The sequence below is a fragment of the Tachysurus fulvidraco genome, chromosome 11 (assembly GCF_022655615.1).
Source record: "Tachysurus fulvidraco isolate hzauxx_2018 chromosome 11, HZAU_PFXX_2.0, whole genome shotgun sequence".
Taxonomy (NCBI): domain Eukaryota; kingdom Metazoa; phylum Chordata; class Actinopteri; order Siluriformes; family Bagridae; genus Tachysurus; species Tachysurus fulvidraco.
Window position 1 is genome coordinate 7,441,115 of NC_062528.1, and position 22,891 is coordinate 7,464,005.

The 22,891-nt window shown below is 37.7% G+C and overlaps 2 protein-coding genes across 17 annotated transcripts in view; both read left to right on the forward strand.

Annotated features, from left to right (window-relative positions):
- The window catches only part of ncam1b (neural cell adhesion molecule 1b), a 94,191-nt gene extending 79,570 nt beyond the window's left edge, over positions 1 to 14,621 (forward strand). For 10 of the 16 annotated variants that reach the window (XM_027173979.2, XM_027173980.2, XM_027173986.2 and 7 more), the window contains 6 exons: positions 621 to 745; positions 1,567 to 1,747; positions 8,108 to 8,303; positions 11,818 to 11,922; positions 12,457 to 12,990; positions 13,114 to 14,621. In XM_027173979.2, coding sequence (XP_027029780.2) covers positions 621 to 745; positions 1,567 to 1,747; positions 8,108 to 8,303; positions 11,818 to 11,922; positions 12,457 to 12,990; positions 13,114 to 13,234 — 1,262 coding nt within the window. In that variant the 3' untranslated portion in view covers positions 13,235 to 14,621. Of the gene's footprint in view, positions 1 to 620; positions 746 to 1,566; positions 1,748 to 6,252; positions 7,733 to 8,107; positions 8,304 to 11,817; positions 11,923 to 12,456; positions 12,991 to 13,113 lie in introns of those variants that run through there. The other 6 variants (XM_047820794.1, XM_027173990.2, XM_047820795.1 and 3 more) reach the window with 4 other exon arrangements.
- A 2,081-nt stretch (positions 14,622 to 16,702) lies between these two features.
- zbtb16b (zinc finger and BTB domain containing 16b) overlaps positions 16,703 to 22,891 on the forward strand; it is a 41,215-nt gene continuing 35,026 nt past the window's right edge. The window contains exons 1-2 of the mRNA XM_027174030.2: positions 16,703 to 16,839; positions 17,919 to 19,182. Coding sequence (XP_027029831.1) covers positions 17,972 to 19,182 — 1,211 coding nt within the window. The 5' untranslated portion in view covers positions 16,703 to 16,839; positions 17,919 to 17,971. The remainder of the gene's footprint in view (positions 16,840 to 17,918; positions 19,183 to 22,891) is intronic.

Genomic DNA, 22,891 nt, shown 5'->3' on the forward strand with positions numbered 1-22,891 from the left:
CATTTCCTGTCTGTCAAAAATTATATGTGATTTTATTTTATTTTTTTTACTTTCCGGTGTAATCAGACTTTATGGTGGTTACATGCGAAAGAAAGCAAGTTTTACTTCAAGAAAGTTTTCATTTTTTCTTACCTGAGTGCAGTGCTGTCCAAAAGTCTGAGAATATATTGGAAATCTTTTTATTTATTTGTTTGTTTGTTTGTTTGTTTGTTTGTTCAATTGTTTGTTTATATAAAGGCCTTTTTTTTTTTTGGATGAGTCTTTCCCAGACTGCCACACATATAGACTACAGGTCTCTAGATGCTTGTAAACAGTAGTTCGTTCATTATTTCTATTTCTTACGCCATTGTGCTCAGCTAATGCGCTTAATAGCTTTGCTTCTATTGAGCACAATAAAAGTTTAGTATCCTGAAGTACACATCAGTGATTTAACAATAAAGATCATCTCCACATCATCGTAAGAAATAAATATGTAGAAATTAATAGCAGTGTCGATCATTTAGTTCACTACTTTGTGTGAAATAATAGATAATAATGTACATATAAATACAATTATAAAAATTGTGGTTATGTTCTTGGCAGTGCGTGTGCTCACTGCTATTATTGGTGTTTGTCTTCAGGGGAACCAAGTCCCCCAAAATTGGAAGGAACCCCACAGTCTAAAGGCAATGCACTCAAGGTGCAGTGGATCAAGCAGGATGACGGTGGCTCACCCATCACACACTACCTCATCCGGTACAAAGCTGTAAGTATTTAAAGGTAGTTAAGTGTGAAAGGCTGATCAGATCAGCTGAGATGAGTAGCTGATGAGAGACTGCATTTAGAATTGAATTTAAATAAGGAATAATTTAGGTGAATTTTAAATGTAGAGGTGTTAACAGACATTGACTTGTGATGAAGCTAAATGATGTCCCAAATGATTATTATCCAATAACATTTGTGTTGTTTTTTTACTCCTAAACCACAGAAATTTTTGTGATTGGATTGCATACTTAAAGTTGGGGTGCACGATGTTTGAAAGCCAATGTTGACATTTGAAATCACCTAAACAAACAAGCTCCTAACCCAAATGGGTGTCACCCCTGTTTTGATAGCTCCGCCCCACACACACATACATACGTAACCCACTATTATGGCGGAACCTGCTGGGGCAGCTGGCCGAGGGGATATTTTTATCACTGAACACTCTTTCCGCTGCATATTGGTAAGACACTCCCATTTCTGCTCATTGGCTACACATCTATTTTGTTTTTGCGCTCGACTCAGTTATCTGAAGCATTTCTCAAACAACGTGCACCCCACCCTTTAATATTTATTGAAAGTGTAAATTTATTGGTTCCTTTGGCAAGAGTTGCACTTAAGACTTCTTCCAAAAATTTTGAAGATTAATTAATGATACTATATAAACCTTACAGCTGGTGAAAGTTGCTGATAGCTTAGCTAATACAGAAATTCTAATATCAGGAATTCAAGTTATCAAATTTCTTGTGGTTCAAGCAAATGTTAGTAAATTATCCCAAAGACTTTTGAGCCTGTAAGTTCTCCCATTGATTGTGATTAACGTAGAAAGGGGATTTGGAATGGAAAGATGAGCTCCGTGTCTCAAGCTCAAGTGGACACGTGCTCCTCAGCGGCCTGGACTGGAACACAGAGTATGACGTGACGGTGGTGGCCGAGAACCAGCAGGGCAAGTCGAAGCCTGGCTCACTGAACTTCCGCACATCCTCTGAGCCCTCCGCCACACCAGGTGAGTTCCTTCTCCGCTTGCACTTCCATTCCTCCCCCATCCGTCCATCCATCCCTCGCACCGACGCATACTGACGCACAACATTAACGGCTGACTCAGAGCTGTTATAGCACCAAGTACATGAATGCAGTGAGAAGTCGCCTTTTTTCTCACTCATTCTTTGGCCACTTGCATTATGATGCATACTGAGTCATGGCAAGCAACTGTTCATCTGTTAGTTTGGTATTTGGACATATACTTTTAAGTGAACGTCTGCAGAGAAAGAAATTTTTCTTTCTGTTATGAGAGTTCATCAAACTCAAGAGGGACATCAAGCCATTTTTATAGTTTCACAGTGGTTTTCCTCCATTACTGACCCTACTCATGATGTCCAGTAGCTCTGGCACTATTATGGCTGTCTGAGTCACGGTCTCTGTTCATTTTTCACCAGCCACCTTACTAAAGTAGATCAGTGAATCTCTGCTCTGCTTTGAGACCAGGTCATTGCAAAAATGTCATTTTTGGGTCAAATCGGAGCTTCAAAGCACCATAAAGTGAGCCGTGATCAGCGGGTTCAGTCTGGTCTGATGAGCGAAGGTCACAGTTGGACTCGCTTGACTCATTTCAACCTAATGAGCATCTGGTGCAGCACAGTCCTGAGAGCTTTTCTTATTAACACTCTGGGATAGCTCTGTAGATAGAGGAAACTTGGATGCACACATTCTGTGGCCCAGCAGGAAGAAAGTGGATGGGATCCAAAGCCTGTTTGTTTCGCTCTTATACCCCTAATTCTTTTTGCTACTGCTTCTTGAGCAGCATGCCAATAAGAAACTCTTACAGCACACATATCTGTAAGGTGCTTTCACAGGAGTGTCTAAACAAATGAGATTTCCGAGGCTTAACTGAAACTGTTGTCTGGTCCAATTGGTAATGTATTTCTTTAAGATGAAGTATAAGGTTTTTCGCTACGAGGTGTTTTGAGTAAGGTTTATAGTACTTGTCTAATGTACTAATGTACTAAGACATTTTCATTTAACACCAGATCACACTATGTTCTGCTATCCTCCTGCACTATTGTACAGGATATGTGTGTGTGGCAGCCTGGGAAAACCCTTCACAAAATAAAATATTGACTTTTTTATCTATATATGTAAAGTTTTAAATGCTATGGATTTTCCTGGACAGATGTCTTTCTTTCTAGCATTTCTTTCTCTCTGTTCTTAAAAAAAAATTACGCGAAAAGGAAGAAAAGAACGTTTCAGACTAGAGTAAATAAAAGATTGTATTTCTTTTAGTTTTCTTTGCCGCTGTCACCTCTGACATGCTCAAACGAGATCTAAAGCTACATGCTTTATTTCTTTGACGCTGTTATGTCTGTTCAAAACGCTACACAAATGCAACCGAATGAAGTTTAGAAATAAATCGATTTCATTTGCATTTCATTTACCATGTAATAAATAAAATATTATAGGAAGAAATACGACCATGGAAACAATGTTTTTGTTTCTTTTTGCCTTTATTCACAGCCTACAGCTATTTATTTCACATTTGTATTTGTTTAATTAGCTTCTTATTTACTTAATGCATTCTTAGCAAAAAAGGCCAAAAGTTTGTGGACACTTGACCATCACATCTCTATATGTGGTTCTTCGCCAAACTGTTTGTCACACAATTGTGTAGGATGTCTTTATGTTGTAGCATTTCCCTTTACTGGAGGTAAGGATCCCTAAAATGTTCCAATATCACTATGCCTTTGTGCACAAAGTGAGGTATATAAAGCCATGGTTTGCCAAGGTTGAAGTGGGCCTTAACCCCACTGAACGTCTGGGATGAACTGGAACACCGACTGCACCCCAGGCCTCCTTACCTGATATCTGTGTCTGTCCTCTTGTGGCTGAATGAACACAAATCCCCACAGTGATGCTCCAAAATCTAGCGGATATCCTTCTAAAAACAGTGGAGGTTATTTTAACACTAAATCTGGAATGAGAATCTGGAAAATTTTCCATTACAGATGTTTCTAATGCATGTATGAATGTTATGGTCAGGTCCACAAATGTTTGGCTGTGGAGCTTATGATGGTTTCTTAAAGTTTAGAAGAAAAACGTTAGGTTCCATTGTAATCATATTCCATGATCTCGACGCCCCAATGGTATTGACAGCTATAATTGGCCGCTAGCAGATATGAGGGGTGAAGTAGAACCCAATTAGTTTTGTGAATTATAGCTGATTTTAGTCAGAATTTAGCCCAACTACCTCCAGTGGGATTTTCCAGTCCACCACACTTACAGTACATGCTTAACAGAAAGGCTTTGCAAGCACATTAACACAAACCTCTAGCCATTTCATATATTTCCATTACTTCCTAAAGTTAGCTTATTTCAACTGCTATAGCAATAAAGGTCTATAAAAACTGGTCACAGCATACCTGCAAAAACCCTGAGTACCTTATTATAATGTTTATACATTACTACTTATGTATACTGTACATATCACACATAATTCATCCAGTGTCCAAAAAAGGGTAAATAAATAGCTGCGTCTTCATTTCTGCCTGTAGTCTAAACCCTATTTTACACAGGAAGTAGAGAACAATCCCACATTGGATTAACTCAAACCAAATTTAACATATCACTTTGGATTTAACACAAACGGGTTTTAAATGTCGACGTGTTATGAATTTTGTATCGACATAAATTGGATAAAGCAGCAGCTCTGTTAAATTTATTTTATATTTTAGAGGATTATTAAAGTGAATAAAGAGACTTCGAAAATACAAGATGAAAATGTAATTTAGAAATGCAATTGGCTTCAAACTATCACAGAATAACTGTATTGAGCAAATATTACCATTATGGAGTGATGAGTAAGCGATGGGTTTGCTCTGGGTGAAAAATGTACTAAAATGCTTTACAAAACAAGATTAACCCAGAATTTTACTGTTTCAAATCACAAACGAGGTGATTTTAGGTACATTTAATCTTAAATCCATTGAGTTATTCTGAGTTTTATGAGCAGCACTTCATTTAGGGTCCAGGTGCCGCAGTCATCTGTCATGTCCAGCCCTTTGCTTCCTCTATGGAGCTCTGTTCCACACTCACAGGCCTGGATGAGTTCAGCACTGCTGACTTCACTGTTTTTTCCTTTTCTAACCCAGATTTAGCTTTCTTGATTCTCGTGTTTGGTGTCTTTGCGATTTGCCTTTTTCCCTTTTCTGTGTTATGTCTAGTCTTGCATCAGTATAAGTATATTAGGATATTTATTTATTTATTTGTTTTTACATAATTTTCATAAATTTCACATATTTTTTTTTTTCAGTTTCAGGTTGAATTCAATTAATAACAGACCAGTATTTATGAAAATTCTTAGTATGTAGAGTTGCTCCTAGTGATTTTTGTATACAAAAATGTATTGTATACAATATTTAATAATGATAATGAGCAAATAAGGTGCTACAGATTAGATTATGTTGGAATATATATATATATATATATATATATATATATATATATATATATATATATATATATATATATATATGTAATCGGTCACAAATTTAATCCCTACATGATATAGCCTTAAATATCTTAACATAGAGAAAAAGTAAAGGCTTATAATAGACCAGATTTAAATGCGCTCCTATTTATCCATTGTTTTTATTGGACAACCAATCACAGTCTTCAAAAGCATGCGTCATACCTAGTAACGGGTTAAGCCCCGCCTCCTCTCTAAGATAAAATATTTTCCTTGCTCAGAGTTACAGAGATTGGTCCTGAATAACTCTTAATATTCCTAGTTAGAAATTCTTAAGCTAAATTCGAAGTGCTCTGAGATCATTCATAGACTCTTTATGAACACAAGTGTCCCATATTCTTATTATTAGTTTTGTTTTGTTAATGTTTGACTTTTTCTCATCATCCCACTTTTTGTTTCCTCGTTTTTCACCAGACTTTTAGGTTCTCTTTCAGATATAATTAGCTTTAGTAATGATTTTGCCTGTACTTTAGATGATGATTTGAAAAACTTAAATATCCTTTAATATCCAGGTCTGTATGTGATGAACATTGCTCCAAATGCAGCCTAATATCAGAGCCGCTTTATTCACCACCCTCACATGCATCAGCTTTGAACACGGATGCTTTTTTTTTTTTCATTCTGCTTTCCACTGTGACATCAGTTCACTTTTTGGTTAATTTCCAAACTTTATTTCTGTGGTTTTGACTGTTATTTCTCTTTTTTCTTCTCTCTTTTCCCTCCCATTTCCCTCTTCCTTTCTCTGTTTGTCGTGTGTCATTGTGCCTGGTCTTGGATATGGATGGATCATCACATTCCCACACATGCAATATATTTTTCTACAATATCCTCCTACCTTTGCTGTTTTTTTTTCCTTTCATGAAATTTCAATATATATGCATTTCTGTATCTCTGACTTGTTTTGTGTGTGTGTGTGTGTGTGTGTGTGTGTGTGTGTGTGTGTGTGTGTGTGTGTGTGTGTGTGTGTGTGTGTGTGCGCGTGTGTTTATCAGTCACACTCGGCAGCTCTTCAGTGATGTGCACCTTGTTGCCGATGGTGCTCTCGCTGTTCCTGCTGTCATTGCTTTGATAGTTTTATGAACGAGAGCTGTTTTTATGTTCAGGGCATCCTGACTGAAATTTCTGCTAATTATTTGATCTTTTTGCTGATACAACTGAGCCCGAAGTGTGGATTAACATAATTAACAAAAGAGACGGTCTCAGTTTCCGTTGGTCATATCTATATTATAGAGCACATTTGTTTCTTTTTGGCCGAATGCACTGTACAGGGACGACGGAAAGCACTAAACTAGGTTTATATGTGACAAATCTGGTTCTGCTTATCTGTACATATTTAACTAATTTTCTAACTGCTGAAATACTGTATAAAACTGTACATTATATGATCTTCAAGGAAAGACTTTGTAACGTCATCGAAATATTTTCTGAGATCTTGCAACTCTGTTTTTCTGTAAATCTACAGGAGTAACGGCTAAAACCATCGGCATGTACTCTCTAGGCATGTGCATATCAGGATTTATTAAATACCTTTTTTTTTATATATAAACTGGTTGCCTGCATTATCATTTCCTAATGTTTTAATATGGTCTGGATCATCTCAGTGCAACAGCTTGTTCATTTTGACAGACTTTTTATTGCTGTTGTTTTTATTGAAACCTGCAAATGTATTTATGACAGCTGAAATCATCGTCATATTAGTTGTTGCTGATATTTGCTGGTGAGTATACTGTTTTGTGCTACTAAACTTATATGTGCAATATATGTGACATTTTTGTTTTTATTTTGTATCATCAAAAGGTCTTTTTGCTGCTTCTCTCTTTCAGAATCCTTTTTTTTTGTTGTTGTTGTTGTTTTTGGTACCTTGATTGCAAATGGGTTTGTACAGAAAGGGGTCTAAGCATTAGTCCAAATGAACTTTTCTATATTCTGTTTTACAGAGAGTCATATTACTTGAAAATCAAAATTAGAGATAAAGAACAGATGAACCTACACTGACATTTGTTTTTATGTGGGAAGTAAACTAACATAGCCATCTGCCTCAGGGCAAAATTAAACTCAGCTTTGATGAGTGTTCAAATTTAGCAAAGATGAGTCTATGAGTCAGGAGACTAGATTGATCTTCAGATACGGGTTTGATTTGTGCGATTGAAGAATTTTCAGAACCGCTTGTTCAACAAACAGAGGTATCATTTCAGAAAGGTTATACCAGCTCAAACTTTGTAAGTATAAGGGCCAGCTGAGTCTCTCAGCAGACTCTCACCTCTGACCTTGGCACGTTCTCTCAGCAACACACTGTACCAAAACGTAATGAACAAGAAATATCATCATCAAACATCATCAGAGGCAACCTAGACATAAAACTGCATCGAATACTATGAAATCTAACAAAAAATGGAAAAATGGAGCAAACGGTTACAGAAGCAGATTTTTAATATTTGTCATGAGTCACACCTCAAGTGTCATTTTGTGTATTGATTATTAGACAAGTTAAATAAATCTGTTATGATATAAATGTTTTAATTCACTATGGAGTGTAGATTTTGTGTGTATATATATATATATATATATATATATATATATATATATATATATATATATATATATATATAGATAGATAGATAGATAGATAGATAGATAGATAGATAGATAGATAGATAGTCATTAGTCATTCCTAATAATTGCTTTCTTTTGCTTATAGAAGATAAAAGTTAACCTTGAGCCAGTTTTCTTAGTCCACACTTTCTCTCTCTCTCTCTCTCTCTCTCTCTCTCTCTCTCTCTCTCTCTCTCTCTCTCTCTATTTTTCTCTTTCTCTATCTCTCTCTCTCTGGCGCTCTGTTTCCCCCAGACTACATTGAAGACAGTTCAGGCCTGAGTACAGGGCTGATTGTTGGGATCCTCATCCTGGCGTGTGTGGTCCTGTTGTTAGCCATCGACGCCACCTGCTGCTTTGTCAACAAGTGCGGCTTGCTAATGTGTCTCTGTGGCAAACCTGGGACCAGTCCAAAGAGTAAAGACGTAGAGACAGGAAAGGCTGCATTTGTGTAAGTAGACCGAGTGTTCGTTAATTTCTTTGATTCGCTCGAGACTGTTTATCTGTAACAGAAAATGATATAATACAAACATCAGAGTTGACTAACTAAACGATCTGGTAAAAAATTCTGACGTAAATTTGTAAGCATTTAAGCATTTTATTAGGAACACCTTGTTTGTTTGCTTGTATTTTTGTTTGTTTGTTTCATAATCCATGATTTGGTGCAGCGTAATGTATAAAATGCAGATACAAGTCAAGAGCTTCAGTTAATGATATCGTTAAACATCACAATGAGGAATAATGTGTTCTCTGTGAGTTTGATCATAGTGTGTGTTGGTAACACGGGTAACACTAAAGTATTTAAGGAAACCGTTGATCTCCTCCAGAGATGTTAGAGAATCTAGAGTGGACACACAATGCTGTGAAAAAGTAAAAACACCCGGTTTATGAGAGTGGCCAGAAGACAGTGGGTGTATTGGTTCAAGTTGACAGGAAGGCTAAAGTACTTCAAATAATAACTATTTCCAGCTGAGCAGCGAAAGACCTTCCAATCCACAACAGGCTGAACATTTAAAAGAAACTGGCAAAAGATTTCTCAGTAACCATTACAGCGAATAAATACTTTAGAAACTTAAAAATAATTACATATCTTATGATGAGTCATGGAGTTAAAAAGCAGAGCTAATTATTATTAAAAATGTGATATGCTCAGTGAGAGCTGTCATGATTTCAAGCAGCTTTACAACGAACACATAAAAGGACAGCAGTCGATATCCTGTAGCAAATGAAATGCTAGCTCACGAACGCTAAGTACTCTTTTGGGTAAGTGGTTAATAACAGAGGAAGAAAAGGCTGATAAAGAGACAGATTTTAACATTTGAAAATGTTTCTTTTCTGAGGAAAAAAATATATAATTTGCAATATTTACATGGAAAGGTTTTTTTGTTGCAGATGGGCTGTTTGGGCATTGGGGCCATTTTGTGTTTTTGTTTTTTATTTCCTTCTGTCTCACAGGCACTTATGTTCTCTCTCTCTCTCTCTCTCTCTCTCTCTCTCTCTCTCTCTCTCTCTCTCTCTCTCTCACACACACACACACACACACAAAATCACACACACAAAAACATGTAGCATGCTAACATTAGAATTGTGTTTCTGTTTTGTTTTTTTATCTTTTGAAAATTTTTAATTAAAATTTTTAGAATATCGTAGTGAAGCTGTATTAAATTTTATACCACCTCATTCCAATATCTTTGGCACCCATATCACAGATAACTCACAGACACTGTATATTATTACCCCAAACACAAACTTCTATATTTGTATTTATTTATTTATTTATTTATTTATTTATTTATTTATTTATTTATTTATTTATGAATGGCAGCCCCAGTGGTACCTATGCAATCTGACTAAGCTCTTGCATTAATACCGTTTACCTACAGGAAATGACCTATCAGTCAAGCCAGCACTTTATTAAAGAACTTATTATGTATATTGTCTTTTAAATATAATTAAAGCACTGTTTATGCGTACAAATTCCTATTTGGGTAAAAATGAAATAGGCATGTCAGTGATAAATTGTATAGCAGATTCAGAGCAGAGAAAAAAGACACAAGTTGGATACAGAGTGTGACATAAAGACAGCTGAGGGAAAAAGAGGAGCGAGGAGATATGAGACATTGACAGGCTGTGAAGAGAAGACAGAGCGTGCATTCAATTTCAAATATTTTCCGCCCACAGTCTAAAGAGCTTGACATGTTTTTTTTTTTCTATTACCAATAAATTATTTTCATCTTCAAAAACCATTTTGTTGTTTACGTTTTTATTTTTCATATGTGGTTTTATATATTGGCCCTAATGTAGCCCTGTTCTGTAATATTAGTAGATGCACTTTCATTTAAGCTACAGTATTTCAGGCAAATCCATTGGCCACTATACAACAAATTTACAGGCTGATGCATTTCTGCTGCTGACCACCTTGGCTAAATTACAGTACAGATCAGCTTGGGTTTTTATTAATCATATTATTATAATTACATATTAGTATTTACTACATAAAGTCAATTAGCATCACATTATTCTAACTCTAACTTAAAATTCAGCATTAAGTTAACGTTAATTAATTAGATAGTTGGCTACAGCATTGGTGCCATGACTGATATTGAAATTCTCCTCAATGTCATGCTAGTTTTTTGTTTTTTTTTGTTGTTTTTGTGGTACAAAATGAAGCTATTGAAATTCTCTGCTACTTTGCTACAGGAAAGATGGAAATATCTCTCTATTGTGAGTCATGTTCATGTAACAGTAATAGCCCTGTCTGACCACTCACTGTCTGACGGCCGTGATCCTGGCCACATCAGGTTGTCTGCCTCAACATCTTTCAATTAGATCCCTTTATTCCACTATAGCACTGTTGGTTTCTTGATTCCGGTTGGTCCGATGGCTTTGAATAATTTAGCGGCAACAGTAGGTTCGAGTCTCGGGCCGGCCATGACTGAGGTGCCCTTGAGCAAGGCCCCGAACTCCCCAACTGCTCCCCTGGTACCGCAGCATAAATGGCTGATCACTGCTCCGGGTGTGTGTTCATGGTGTGTGTGTGTGTGTGTGTGTGTGTGTGTGTGTGTGTGTGTGTGTGTGTGTGTGTGTGTGTGTGTGTGTGTGTGTGTGTGTGTGTGTGTGTGTGTGTGTGTGTGTGCACTTTGGATGGGTTAAATGCAGAGAACAAATTCTGAGTATGGTCACTGTACTTAGCTGTATGTCACTTCACTTTTTCACTTTTTTTTTTGTGTATTTCTTTGAATATGTTATTTCTATTACTTCTTACTCCAGTGTTAGTGTACTGTATGTACAAACAAATGAGGAACTCACATAATCACTATCTGCAACACCGCATCCCTAAAATTCATTAAGTTTTCTTTAGCTGTTGACTGCATTAAAGGGCATTTATATTAATCTTGGGTTTAGTTTGTTTATATAAAAGGCTGTTCCAGTTACACCTTAATGAAATACTATACTATATGTATTGGCATGGGAAACTTTTTCACATGTCGGATTTAGTCTTTGTTTAATTTTTTTTTTTTTTTTTTTTGTCTATGAGCGACAATCAAAACTACTACATTTATCAGCCAGTCACTGCTGAAATTTAGTCATCAATCATGCTGTCACCCATAGCAGACAGGTCGACTCTAAGAGGTTCTTCCTCTCACAGATTTCTCTCACGTTCCGTTAATTGAGTTTTAGAACTTTTAGTGTGCGGTTAATTGAAACACCGTTTTTGTTTGAACATGCGTGTCTAAGGGTTAGAAGATTCATCTCTCCATATTCCAGCTAATTAATACACATTCACAATGTAGTGTAGACCTTCATCTAGGAGCCACTAAAGAGATGGAATATGTGACACAAAAGAAAAAGAATTTAAAGAATAAATACTGCACCAACAAAAATTCCTGTTACTTCCTAATTGTGTTGATTAGGTTGTAAAATGATCTGCTGCTGTAAATGATCCCAAGTCTCTCTCCTTTCAGGAAGGAGGACACCAAAGAGACTAGGACTGAGGATGGGCTCACAGCCAATCATGATGTAGGGGGACACGCTGAGCCAAATGAGACGACACCCCTAACTGAGCCAGAGTAAGTTTGTCCTGTGTGGTGTGATGCACTCCACAGGGATGTGGGGGTTATAACTTGTCCTAAGCAAATATAAATACAGATACTAAAAATAAGTAGTGTATTTTTATCTATTTACTTGTTTATCTATTTAAGATTGCTAAAGCTTTTTGGGATGGGTTGCCAGGTTTCATCTAAATTCTCACTCCTATTACAAGTCTTTTTGTGGGAAACAAGTAGATTGCTGTGCATTTGTATATTTGTTTATTTATGCAATTCATCATACACATCATTATACACTGAACCTGGCAACCCCAATCTTATGGTTCTTCAACAGCCTCTATAATCTTTGTTTTTGCTTTTTTGTCTTTAGTTTATTCTTCATCCTGCTTCACATACTTTCTTTTAGTTGGGTTTGGCATGGGTTTATTACAATTACTTCATCATGCTTGAAGTAACTAGTGTCCCTCCTTTCTCTCTCTCTCTCTCTCTCTCTCTCTCTCTCTCTCTCTCTCTCTCTCTCTCTCTCTCTCTCTCCTTCTCTCCGTGCTCTATTAGGCGACAGCCAGAAGTCACATCTACCGTGGTGGACCTCCCCCTGTCCTTGGCCACCAACTCAGACACAATCACTGACACGTTTGACTTGAGTCAGTGCAGCCCTGTTAGTGAGAGCACCACTCTCACCTCCAGCCTCACAGCTCCTCCCTCTGATCCCAAATCTGCCCCTAAAACCTGCTCCCAGCCCTTAGACACTTCACTGATCTCATCTGATCCTCCTTTAGTCGATCTGGCTGATTCCCAGACCATTAATCAATCAGCTGGTCAGATTAAATCTACAGAACTTGACACCCAGGCTTCACCTTCTCTTGCTCTTAGCACAGAGAAAGAAGCCAGAGATCTGGAGGCAGAGCCAATGCTTTTAGAAAGTCCATGTGAGCCCAGAATGCCTGTCACTAATACACAGACCAACGGTGCTCCTCCTTCCTCAGAGGACCTTGTGCTCCAAATAGATGGAGATGCACCACTGGCACATTTCCCACAGGATGGCTTACACTCTCTGGCTACAGCTGATCCGTCGGCTCCGCAAAATGAGTATGGCTCTATCTAAATATTCACTAGATCTCTATCTCTGTTGGTCTGTGTTTTATTTGTCATTTTCTATAACCACAATGCTTGTTCTTATGCGCTTTTGTAACGAGTTATTCTCTACAACAGAAAAATCCTAGAGGATGGAGAGATTAAAGCTGAGGAAGATGAGCTGAAGAAGGTCCAGCCAGAAGCACTGGCAGAACCAAATGCGATATCGCAAACAAACGCCTCTGAGACTAAGGCATGATCCGGCAAGCCCAAAGACGAAAGCGACAACGTCACAACGAACACGCAAATGTTCTTTCTACAGTGCCCTTAATGATCTTTTTTCTTTCTTTCTGAAGCAACAAAGTATATCAGAAGCTTGTACATTTTTAAGACTGAAATCTGGTGTACATAATATATGTATGCCTTTTTCCATTTTGTGTTCGTTTCTGTTTAATGAAGCAAAACCTCAACGCGTTTCTGTTGCTCTTTTTCTTGAGTTTGCTGCAAATTACAAGTTCAGTAGATTTAAAGAGGCTGTTTATTAAAACCAGTCATCCTGCATTCAGGTGAATCACGGCATATATCCGACGACGGTCTAGATTTTATTTTATTTTATTTACATATTTGTTGCAATGGAAATGATTACTCCTATTTTATATCGAAGTCTTCTGAGGGCTACTCTTGTTTGATTGCAAATTTTGTTTACAGTCTGTTTTTCTCTTGTTTGTTAACCAGTGTGTTTGTAAATGTAATGTAAAAGCCACTATATTACATAATGCAGTAAAACACAGCGAATGAGTGGTCTTCTAATCGCCATTAAAGATTCATTTATATTCTTTTATTTCACATTTACATGTATTATTGTTGTTATTCTTAATGCTTCGCTGAAGCTGGGAGTTTAATTTATTTCGTTTTTTGTTTTTTTTTCCCCCCAAACATGCTAGTGCAACTTCTGACTTCTGATATATCCTACCGTTTTTATACCATGTACCTCCAGGTGAAACGTTTGTATTACACAGCTGACTGCAAGCTTGTGCACTGTGTTTGTGTATTCTGTACGTTTTTTTGAGAATATCTGCCTAACTTAATGGTAAAAGGTAGCTGAATTTACTTTGATATTACATTATGTAAATGGATAGCTGACATATGTCTGTGTAAACGAGGATCAGTACCAAACTCCTTTCATTCAAAGTGTTCTTTATTCTCCACCGTCAATTGCATGAGTGTTCTTTGCCCATCACTGATGTTCCAGGAAAAAGTGTAGGGCACAGATGGCAGATTTGATCTACTGTATATGTGCATGCCCAGAGCTGTGTGTAGGTTGATTTTTGGTGTTCAGCGTGCTATATATATTTCCATCTAACAGCAAATTTCCAGCCTCTGGGGTACAAATAAGAACAGTGTAACTATCTGTGCTCAAGGTATCATTAATCATTATTATTTTTATTATTATTTTTCCCACTTTCAATATATTCAAAAGGCAGTCTAACCAAACAGTGTACCTTGTATTTTTGAGATGGATTCTTTTGAAGAAGTAATGTAAGACAGTGAGTAAAACTGTGCTTTTACCTGTTAAGCATCAAAAACATGTTATAACTTGTGTTGTTCTAACACATTTTGATTAAACTAATCAAAACGCAAGTCTACTTTCTTTGACTTGTCTGTATATTTTATTTATTTATTTCATCATTATTTGTTTTGTTTCTTATATTTTGTGATGCAAAAGCTTCAGATGTCTAGTGCTGGAAGGAAAGCTTGTCTGTAAATCTGTTCAGTTTGTAGTCTTGACCCTGATTCTTCAATTTCATGGAAATTTCTCAGTCAAGCTGCAGGGGACAGTTTGGGAACTGTTCCAGTGATGACCAGCAGATGTCGCTGGTGTGCTTTGTGAAACAAAAATTGGAAAGTCTTGTAGGACTTTTGGATAAACTACACATGATGTGTAAGCAAGGGTTCTCACATTTTTTTTCACCACATTAACTAAAAAAAAAAAGAAAGAAAGAAAGAAAGAAAGAAAGTTACAGGCTTCCAGTCAGTACAGATTTATTTTGGCACAGTCTTATATTTAACTATTCAAATATTAGGTATATTAATACATATGGGTGTGATCCATAAACCATGTAAACATTTTATTTTTAGTAAAGACTTGGAGCTTTTAAATCCTTAATCATTTACTTACAGAACGCGTTAACTCCATGACATTATTTTATAGGTCTACTTGTTTTTGCTTTATAGAGCTTTTGATTCAAACTCATGTTATTCAACTAACCAGGCAGTTAATTGGAACACCATACACAGATCCCAATCCAGTGGTGTTAAGAAACAATTAACACTACCAGAACTCTACATGCCAAATGAATTTACACAATTCTTTAATTCTACTCTAAACCGTGACTGGCAAACTGATCTTCTGTAGCCAATACAAAAAAAAAGGACTTTTGAGGTTAGAATATTCACTCTTTATGCATGTCATAGATCTTCTAACATAGTCTATTTCTCATGAGCTATGTAGCATGATGTGCTGTTTGAGATCAGTGAACTGAGGCGTAGGATTATCTTCTCCAAAATGAACAAAAAGAAAATAGGTCTGCTGGGTGTTTTCTTCTGCATCAGAGATTTTGGTCTGAGAGGGTTGAAGAGGCCATTGCTATATGCCGATTAGGGTACACATACACTCACACACACACATACACACGGGCTCTCACACAAACTCTACTGCTTCTCTGACCTTAAAGAACCACCAAATACACTGCAGCATGTAAGATATTTCCAAAAGCTAGAAAGCATTTTATCAAGTTTCATCAACTATGCAGTCATGCAACCAACAGAAAGGCATTAATCTCTTTGCTCTTGTAAGCAGATCTTAAAGTAACACTTACTGTATTAGAGAGAGTCTGAAAATATATGTCAAGCTATATGTGTACTCGTGGTGCCAGAACCTGGACCTGACACACATCTACTCCTGTGACTTGTCTACTTCTTCTGTTTGAAGCTTCTGTACAAGTGACTCAGTGTCTGCTTCTGTAGATGCTCCTACATGGATGCTCTAAAAATTGCCCTTTCCAAACACAGTTTATGCCCAAGACCCAATCTCAGCCTTTATTTATTGGATATTTTCACCTGGATACCACAGACTTGTACATATTAACCAATACACATACAAAACATATATTGTCACCTGTTCCTATCCTGTAGCTGGGTTCACTATTGAATCTGATTCATCACAAGTTTTCTTCTGAAGTCATTTTTTCACCACCGGTTTGCTCATTAGGAATCTAAATGTAATGTCTAATTGCTACTTTGGGACATTTTTTTTAAGTTCCATACAAATAAAAAAACATTAATAAAAGGTTTTAAGGAATAATGAGCAAGCCACCGATGCACACACTTATGAAGTTATATACTTTTAAATCCAACTTTTAAAATACAAGATATTATAAAATGATGATATGCATGCATTATAAAAAAATATATATAATTTGTATTGTATAATTAATTATAAAACAATACTATTTGTATTGCTGCTTCATCCCAAGGTGTTGTGAGTGACCACAAACTTCTATAACTAAAAATAAAGATCATGCATTAGAAATGTATAATGAATGCATATCCTATTTTATTCAGTATGGGTATACAAATATGTCCAAATGTCAATGTTAATGACCCATGAGTCCCCTTAAACATCTCAGACCCACGTTTTTAAACCCATAGTGACTCAATGTTGTGACGTCACACAGCGCCGCTGGTTGGCTGGCCGAGAACTGACTCTGTGCGCGTGAAGCGGGTTCTGTGAATCTAGCTCGCTCGCGCGCTGCGCTCATAACGCCTTAATAAACAGCTGTTGAATCACGCGCGGACAACGGGGTAAGCAAGAGTTATCTCTATTGTCTACTTTTATATATTTCTATGTTTGTTTACCACGACCAAGTGTTAGAGATTATGATAACATTGCATGATCAAATGAAAGTCATGAAACATTTGGAGACATTTCTGAACACATGCATCTAGTGGAATTAAATACTTTTACAAAATGCCTACTATAAACAAGCATTAAATGTAATCAGATAAAGTAGACCGTGTTTCAAAAAGCATGCCTTCGTTGATTTTTTTGCAACTTGTCAGGCAGGTGCCATCACTGGGCTCGCGCGTGCTCGCGCAGACAGGTGTTGATTCAGTGCTACTGCTGATATAATCTGGTGTCGTTTATCAGATTAAGACCTTCATTGTGATGTCTGATCTCTTGGTGTTCCGTGCTTGATAAATGAGGAATAAGACCCAATGCATTAGGAGGCAGCATGAATGGCACGTTTCTGCCTGTGGCATGGCATGCAAAGTGTTGCTTCTAAAAAAATCATATCTCTGGAAACAAGATGTTATTTCAGATCTGAGATCGGATACTTTTACAGTGTTCTGATCGACCCAGAGAGCTGGTTTTAAAATTTGTTTACGGTTCCAATTTGCACGTGCACTGCAAGATCAATTTGAGCCTTAAGCTATAATGGTTAATGTCTCGTGGACGTGTGTGCTTCTATTGTGAAAATCAATTATGAGACGTGCTTTAGGAAATTATAGCACTTTAGGTGCACATAATGAAGCCGGTCAGTGTGTCTGACATCTGTTGATTTATAGCTTTTAGAGTAACGCTTGAATGTTCTTTTTTATTTGCATCATAATATAATGACTCAACGGGCTGCAATCATATGCGTCCCTTTTAAGCTCGTGTATGTCCTTTGATTTAGTGTGTAATTGCTTAAAAACGTTGAAATTATTTGCCTTGAAAACAAGGGTGCTATTAAATACTTTACAAGGTGTCTTTGTGCCATTGATATGTTTACATTAGCACTACAGGTTGCTAAAATAAATTTCCAAAATATTTGTTTTGTCATTTTCACCTTGGGTGAGAACCTTTCGCTTGGTTAACACATCTATCCTTTTGCTCTCAGATTGAAGAAGAAGCGAGAGATCAAAATTGTGACATGGTTTGGTTAATGTTGCTATGATGGATTTGACTAAAATGGGTGTGATCCATCTCCAAAACCCTGGGCACCCCACAACTCTCCTGCAGAAGGCTAACCAGATGCGTTTGTCAGGGACGTTGTGCGATGTGGTGATTATGGTGGACAGCCAGGAGTTCCATGCCCATAGAACCGTGCTGGCCTGCGTCAGCAAGATGTTTGAGATCCTGTTCCATCGAAATAGCCAACATTACACTCTGGATTTCCTCTCACCAAAGACCTTCCAGCAAATCCTGGAATATGCCTACACTGCCACACTCCAGGCTAAACTTGAAGATTTAGATGACTTGCTATATGCTGCAGAGATTCTGGAAATCGAATACTTAGAGGAGCAGTGTCTGAAGATCTTGGAGACCATTCAGTCTTCAGAAGAGAATGACATGGACATAAACATGAATGAGAATGGCACAGTGGATGATGATGAGGGTCGGATGAAGTATTTAAAGAGCACTTTGATCTCCAAAAAACATTCCATACAGGAGGGCAACTACAGTTCTGCTGGCCGCCATCGACTGGCCCTGGGCAACATGGTTGACAAGAAGCCTTTAGTGTCAGCGCCATTGGGCCTTAGTACCATTAGCCCCACAAGGGCTGCTGTAGAGAGTCTGATGAGCATTGGCCAGTCTCTCCTGGCAGGGACTGTGCAACAAGGCTTCACTTTTCCCCAAGAAAACTCTTCCCCATTGCTAGAAAAGATTAAGACTGAAATGATGCAAGTGGATGAGGAGAATACCCATGAGGGTAGCTCTTCCAGAAATGGAGATGGGGTCAGCGAGTCTAAGCAACATAGAGGCACTCCGGGAACCCCCACCAGAGGCACCGTCATCACTAGTGCTCGGGAACTCCATTCCACTGATGGTGTTCCTGAATCACATGGAGATGCCAGCCAAGTGGGACCAGCACACATTGCCAGTCTGGCTGAGAGACATCTTGCAGCATTGTACAACCAAAAGAATGAGAGTATGCTGCCCATATCTGTATCTATGGCTTCATCGTTGCACATGCCACCCACCCTTGCTATGTCTGCAGACTTTGGCACCTATGGTGGGCTTTTCCACCAGAGCTTCATTCAGCGGGAGTTCTTCAGTAAACTGAGCAATTGCACAACAGATTCAAAGCATGAGGGCCAGAGGGAACGCTGCAGTGTGTGTGATATGGAGCTGCTGGACAGTGAGACTGCAGAGCAACACAGGTGGGTCAAAAACTGTATCAGCTCTATTGATCTGTCTGTCTGTCTGTCTGTCTGTCTGTTGGATTCACCGCCACCAACCTCAGGAACATATTGCTTGCATAACTGATAAAAGGTATTTTCTGAAACATTTTTTTCACTGGAAACTTTATGTATTAGACCTAACAGTTACTACATCCAGTATCTATAGTCAAGTACCTATTTAATATATACCTATTCATATACCTATTCAACCGTCCACCTACGCATTTGTTGTTCCATCCATCAATCCATCCATCCATTTACCATATACACTGATGAATGACTTCCAGAACTGGTTGTTTTATACCAACATTATAAACTCACTGAGTACCCATAAAATCCATCATAATGTATTTATTTTATGAGAAGGCTGAGATCTTGACAGCTTTTGGGTCTAAAAAAAACTTTTTTAGACCCAAATATATAAATATTGCTCTCTTTAGGACTGGGTGAATGTGTTTATTCTTAGCTGAATTAATCCAAAGTGATGTCATTAAAAATATGTACGATAACATTATGTGACAAAGCTAAATTTGGTAACCTGACTCACAACCAGCAACAGCTCAATAAAATTTAAAAATGGCAGTTGAGCATGGCAAGGTGTTTACAGTAATAAATAACAGCACAGGAAGACAAAGAAGATTTTACTATTTAAGACGCAATAGCTTGACACATTATTTTTCATAATTTCTATTTATTTATTAAATGTTCTTTTGAAAGTGTCTACATAGCCATATGTGTGTGTGTGTGTGTGTGTGTGTGTGTGTGTGTGTGTGTGTGTGTGTGTGTGTGTGTGTGTGTGTGTGTGTGTGTGTGTGTGTGTGTGTGTGTGTGTGTGTGTGTGTGTGTGTGTTAAAAATGAGACTAGTTAAAGGGACCAGCTCTGTGTGTTAAACCTGTAATGTCTCTCATTAAATATTGTTTATTTTGGGTGATTATAAAAAATAAACTGCATTAATCACTTTAAGAAATTGTTTCACTTAGTTGTGCATCTAGTTGAGCCAAGCTTGACATACCTGTTGCATTTCTAATAACAATCAGAAGAAATGGATTAGCCCTAATGTTTATGGAACGCACTAGTTAATGACAATGTGGCCAAGGGCAGAAAATTACTTTGACACCACTGGTTAGAATAACACTGGTATAGCCGTTAAATCTTCATTTGAAAAACAAAACCTTAATTGAATTAAAATTTTAATCCAAAATGTCTTTAACAATTGTTAATATACTCTTAATAATACTTTTGGTATTTGTTAAACTACTTGCTTTGTTTCTTCTTTGGTACTCATTACACCAAAAAATGGATACTATTCAAAGGCATTTGTGCTACTTCTATTGTGTTCATCATTTTGGATTTGGGAGAAAGTCAATGCAATCTAGTCTCTATTCATCAGCAAGCCTGATAAGTCTAAATAGCTTTGTGATACAGATGTGTGTTGATTGTAGCACAACTGATACTCCCGTTTATTTATTATTACAGCCAAACTGAACCAAGTGACAGCTGGCTAAATTTCTGGACTCTCACACAAAGGCCAAAGATTATGTCAAAAATATAATTTTTATGTATTTACCATTTTGAAAATATTCATCCGGGACAAATTAAAAGTAGGAACTCTTATGGACCATCTGTAAAAGTTGTAACCCTTTTGTTTAAAACAAATAAAAACGATAAAAGGTTCAGGTGGCTTCCTTTTGTGAAGTCTAATTTGATTGTACAATATATGCTTAGTCTGTTTTCTTTCAGCTTTGCCAATGGGGCATTTTTTTAAATAAATAAAAAAAAAGATGGTGTAGTAAATGATCCACCTTATTTCTGTTTATTACACACATGACTGTATTTCAGATGCAACTTCTCAGTCACTGTCAATGACGTGGCAGTATGTGACTTTCAGTGATTTCACTGACTACAGGAATCAACAGTCTGGCCTAGAAAGAAATCAGCCTTCTTCATTATTAAAAGAAAATTGAAATATCACATGTACATAAGCATTCAGAACCTTCACCCAGTATAAACACCTTCGGCAGCAATTACAGCCTTGAGTCTTTGTGGGTATGACGCAACAAGCTTTGCACACCTGGACTGGGGGATTTAATGCCATTCTTCTTTGGAAATCCTGTCAAGCTCGTTCAGGTTGGATGGGGGCCATAGGTGGACAGCCATTTTCAGGTGTCTTCAGTTCAGTAGGGTTCAAGTCATGAAAGGGATGTGGTGGCTCAATGGTTAAGGTGTTGGACTACTGACCAGAAGGTTGTGAGCTCAAATCCCAGGGCCACCAAGCTACCACTGCCAGGCCGCTTTAACCCCCGATTGCTCAGCTATAAGATAAGGGTGTCAGCCAAGTGCTATAAATGTGAAAGTCATGACTCTAGGACAGTGGTCCCCAACCCCTGGGCTGTGGACCAAATGGTACCGGGCTGCCGAAGGAACATTAAATTATTTCCATTTTATTTACTGTGGTGTATTTCTCTCGGGTTTGTGCAACTTTCCATGGACGAGAGGTTAACCGGGAGCTGAGAGACGTCACCTAAAGCAGCACCAATACCGTGCAATGCGCAAAATATCATGATATTGGGCCGGGTTTCGGTGACCTCTGGAGCTGAGCGGCTGCAAGCGGCAGTGGTGTTATAGCTTTGGTGGAGAGAAGGTGTGTATCGCTCTTCTTCTCTGTTCACCGGTACTTTATCATGTTTAACAGTGCTTGGTGTACGTGTATATTGTGTTTGCTCAAATTTAACCCACAAATTAGCAAAAATGAGTACGAAACAGATGTCGTTAGAAAATTAGAAACTCTGCCGGTGTTCTGGATTAAAGTCATGGTGGAATACCCTGAGATTGTCACCACAGCACTTAAATCCCTATTGCCATTTCCGACATGCTATATGTGTGAAGCGGGGTTTTCTGCAACCAAAACAAAACAACGGAATAAACTGGACATAAGCAACACACTTCGGGTGTCATTGTTTCCTATTACCCCATCTTGTTGCAAAGAAACAAGCTCAGGGTTCTCATTGATTTTGTAGTGAATTAAAAGGGCATGTTTAAATACAATTAATTTTAATTTAATTGTATAGCCGCCACCCCCAGCGGGCCGCGGTAAAATTATTAAACATTGACCGGTCCAGGGCGAAAAAAAGGTTGGGGACCACTGCTCTAGGACATTTACAGAGTTGTCCCGAAGCCACTCCTACTGTATGTTGTCTTGGCTGTTTGCTTAGGGTCGTTGTCATGTTGGAAGGTGAAGCTTTGGCCCAGTCTGAGGTCTTGCGTACTGTGAAGCAGATTTTTATTACGGATATCTCTGTACTTTTCAGCTTTCCCTCCACCCTGCACTGTATATATCAAGCAGTCTCAGCGTTCTCTCTATTCACTCCTTCATTCTTTCATTGTATCTGATGAAGAAAAAGGCTTTGCAGACAGCATACTGTATGGTGCATAAGACACAAATTGGTTATAGCCATTTACACAAAGATTTTATGAAGAAAGTAAATTTTTCTTTCAAGTCCAGTATTCAGAATCATTATGATGTCAGTGTTTAAAAAGTCTTAAACAATAATCCTAGTGAAAAGCATAATGCTGTAGTTAGTGCTTTTATTCTAGATGTATAAGTCATTTGAGTCTTGTAGTAGATCTTCCATTTGCACTGAGTGTGTTCAATGTGGTTGAGATGTGTACTCACAATACACTCCAGGC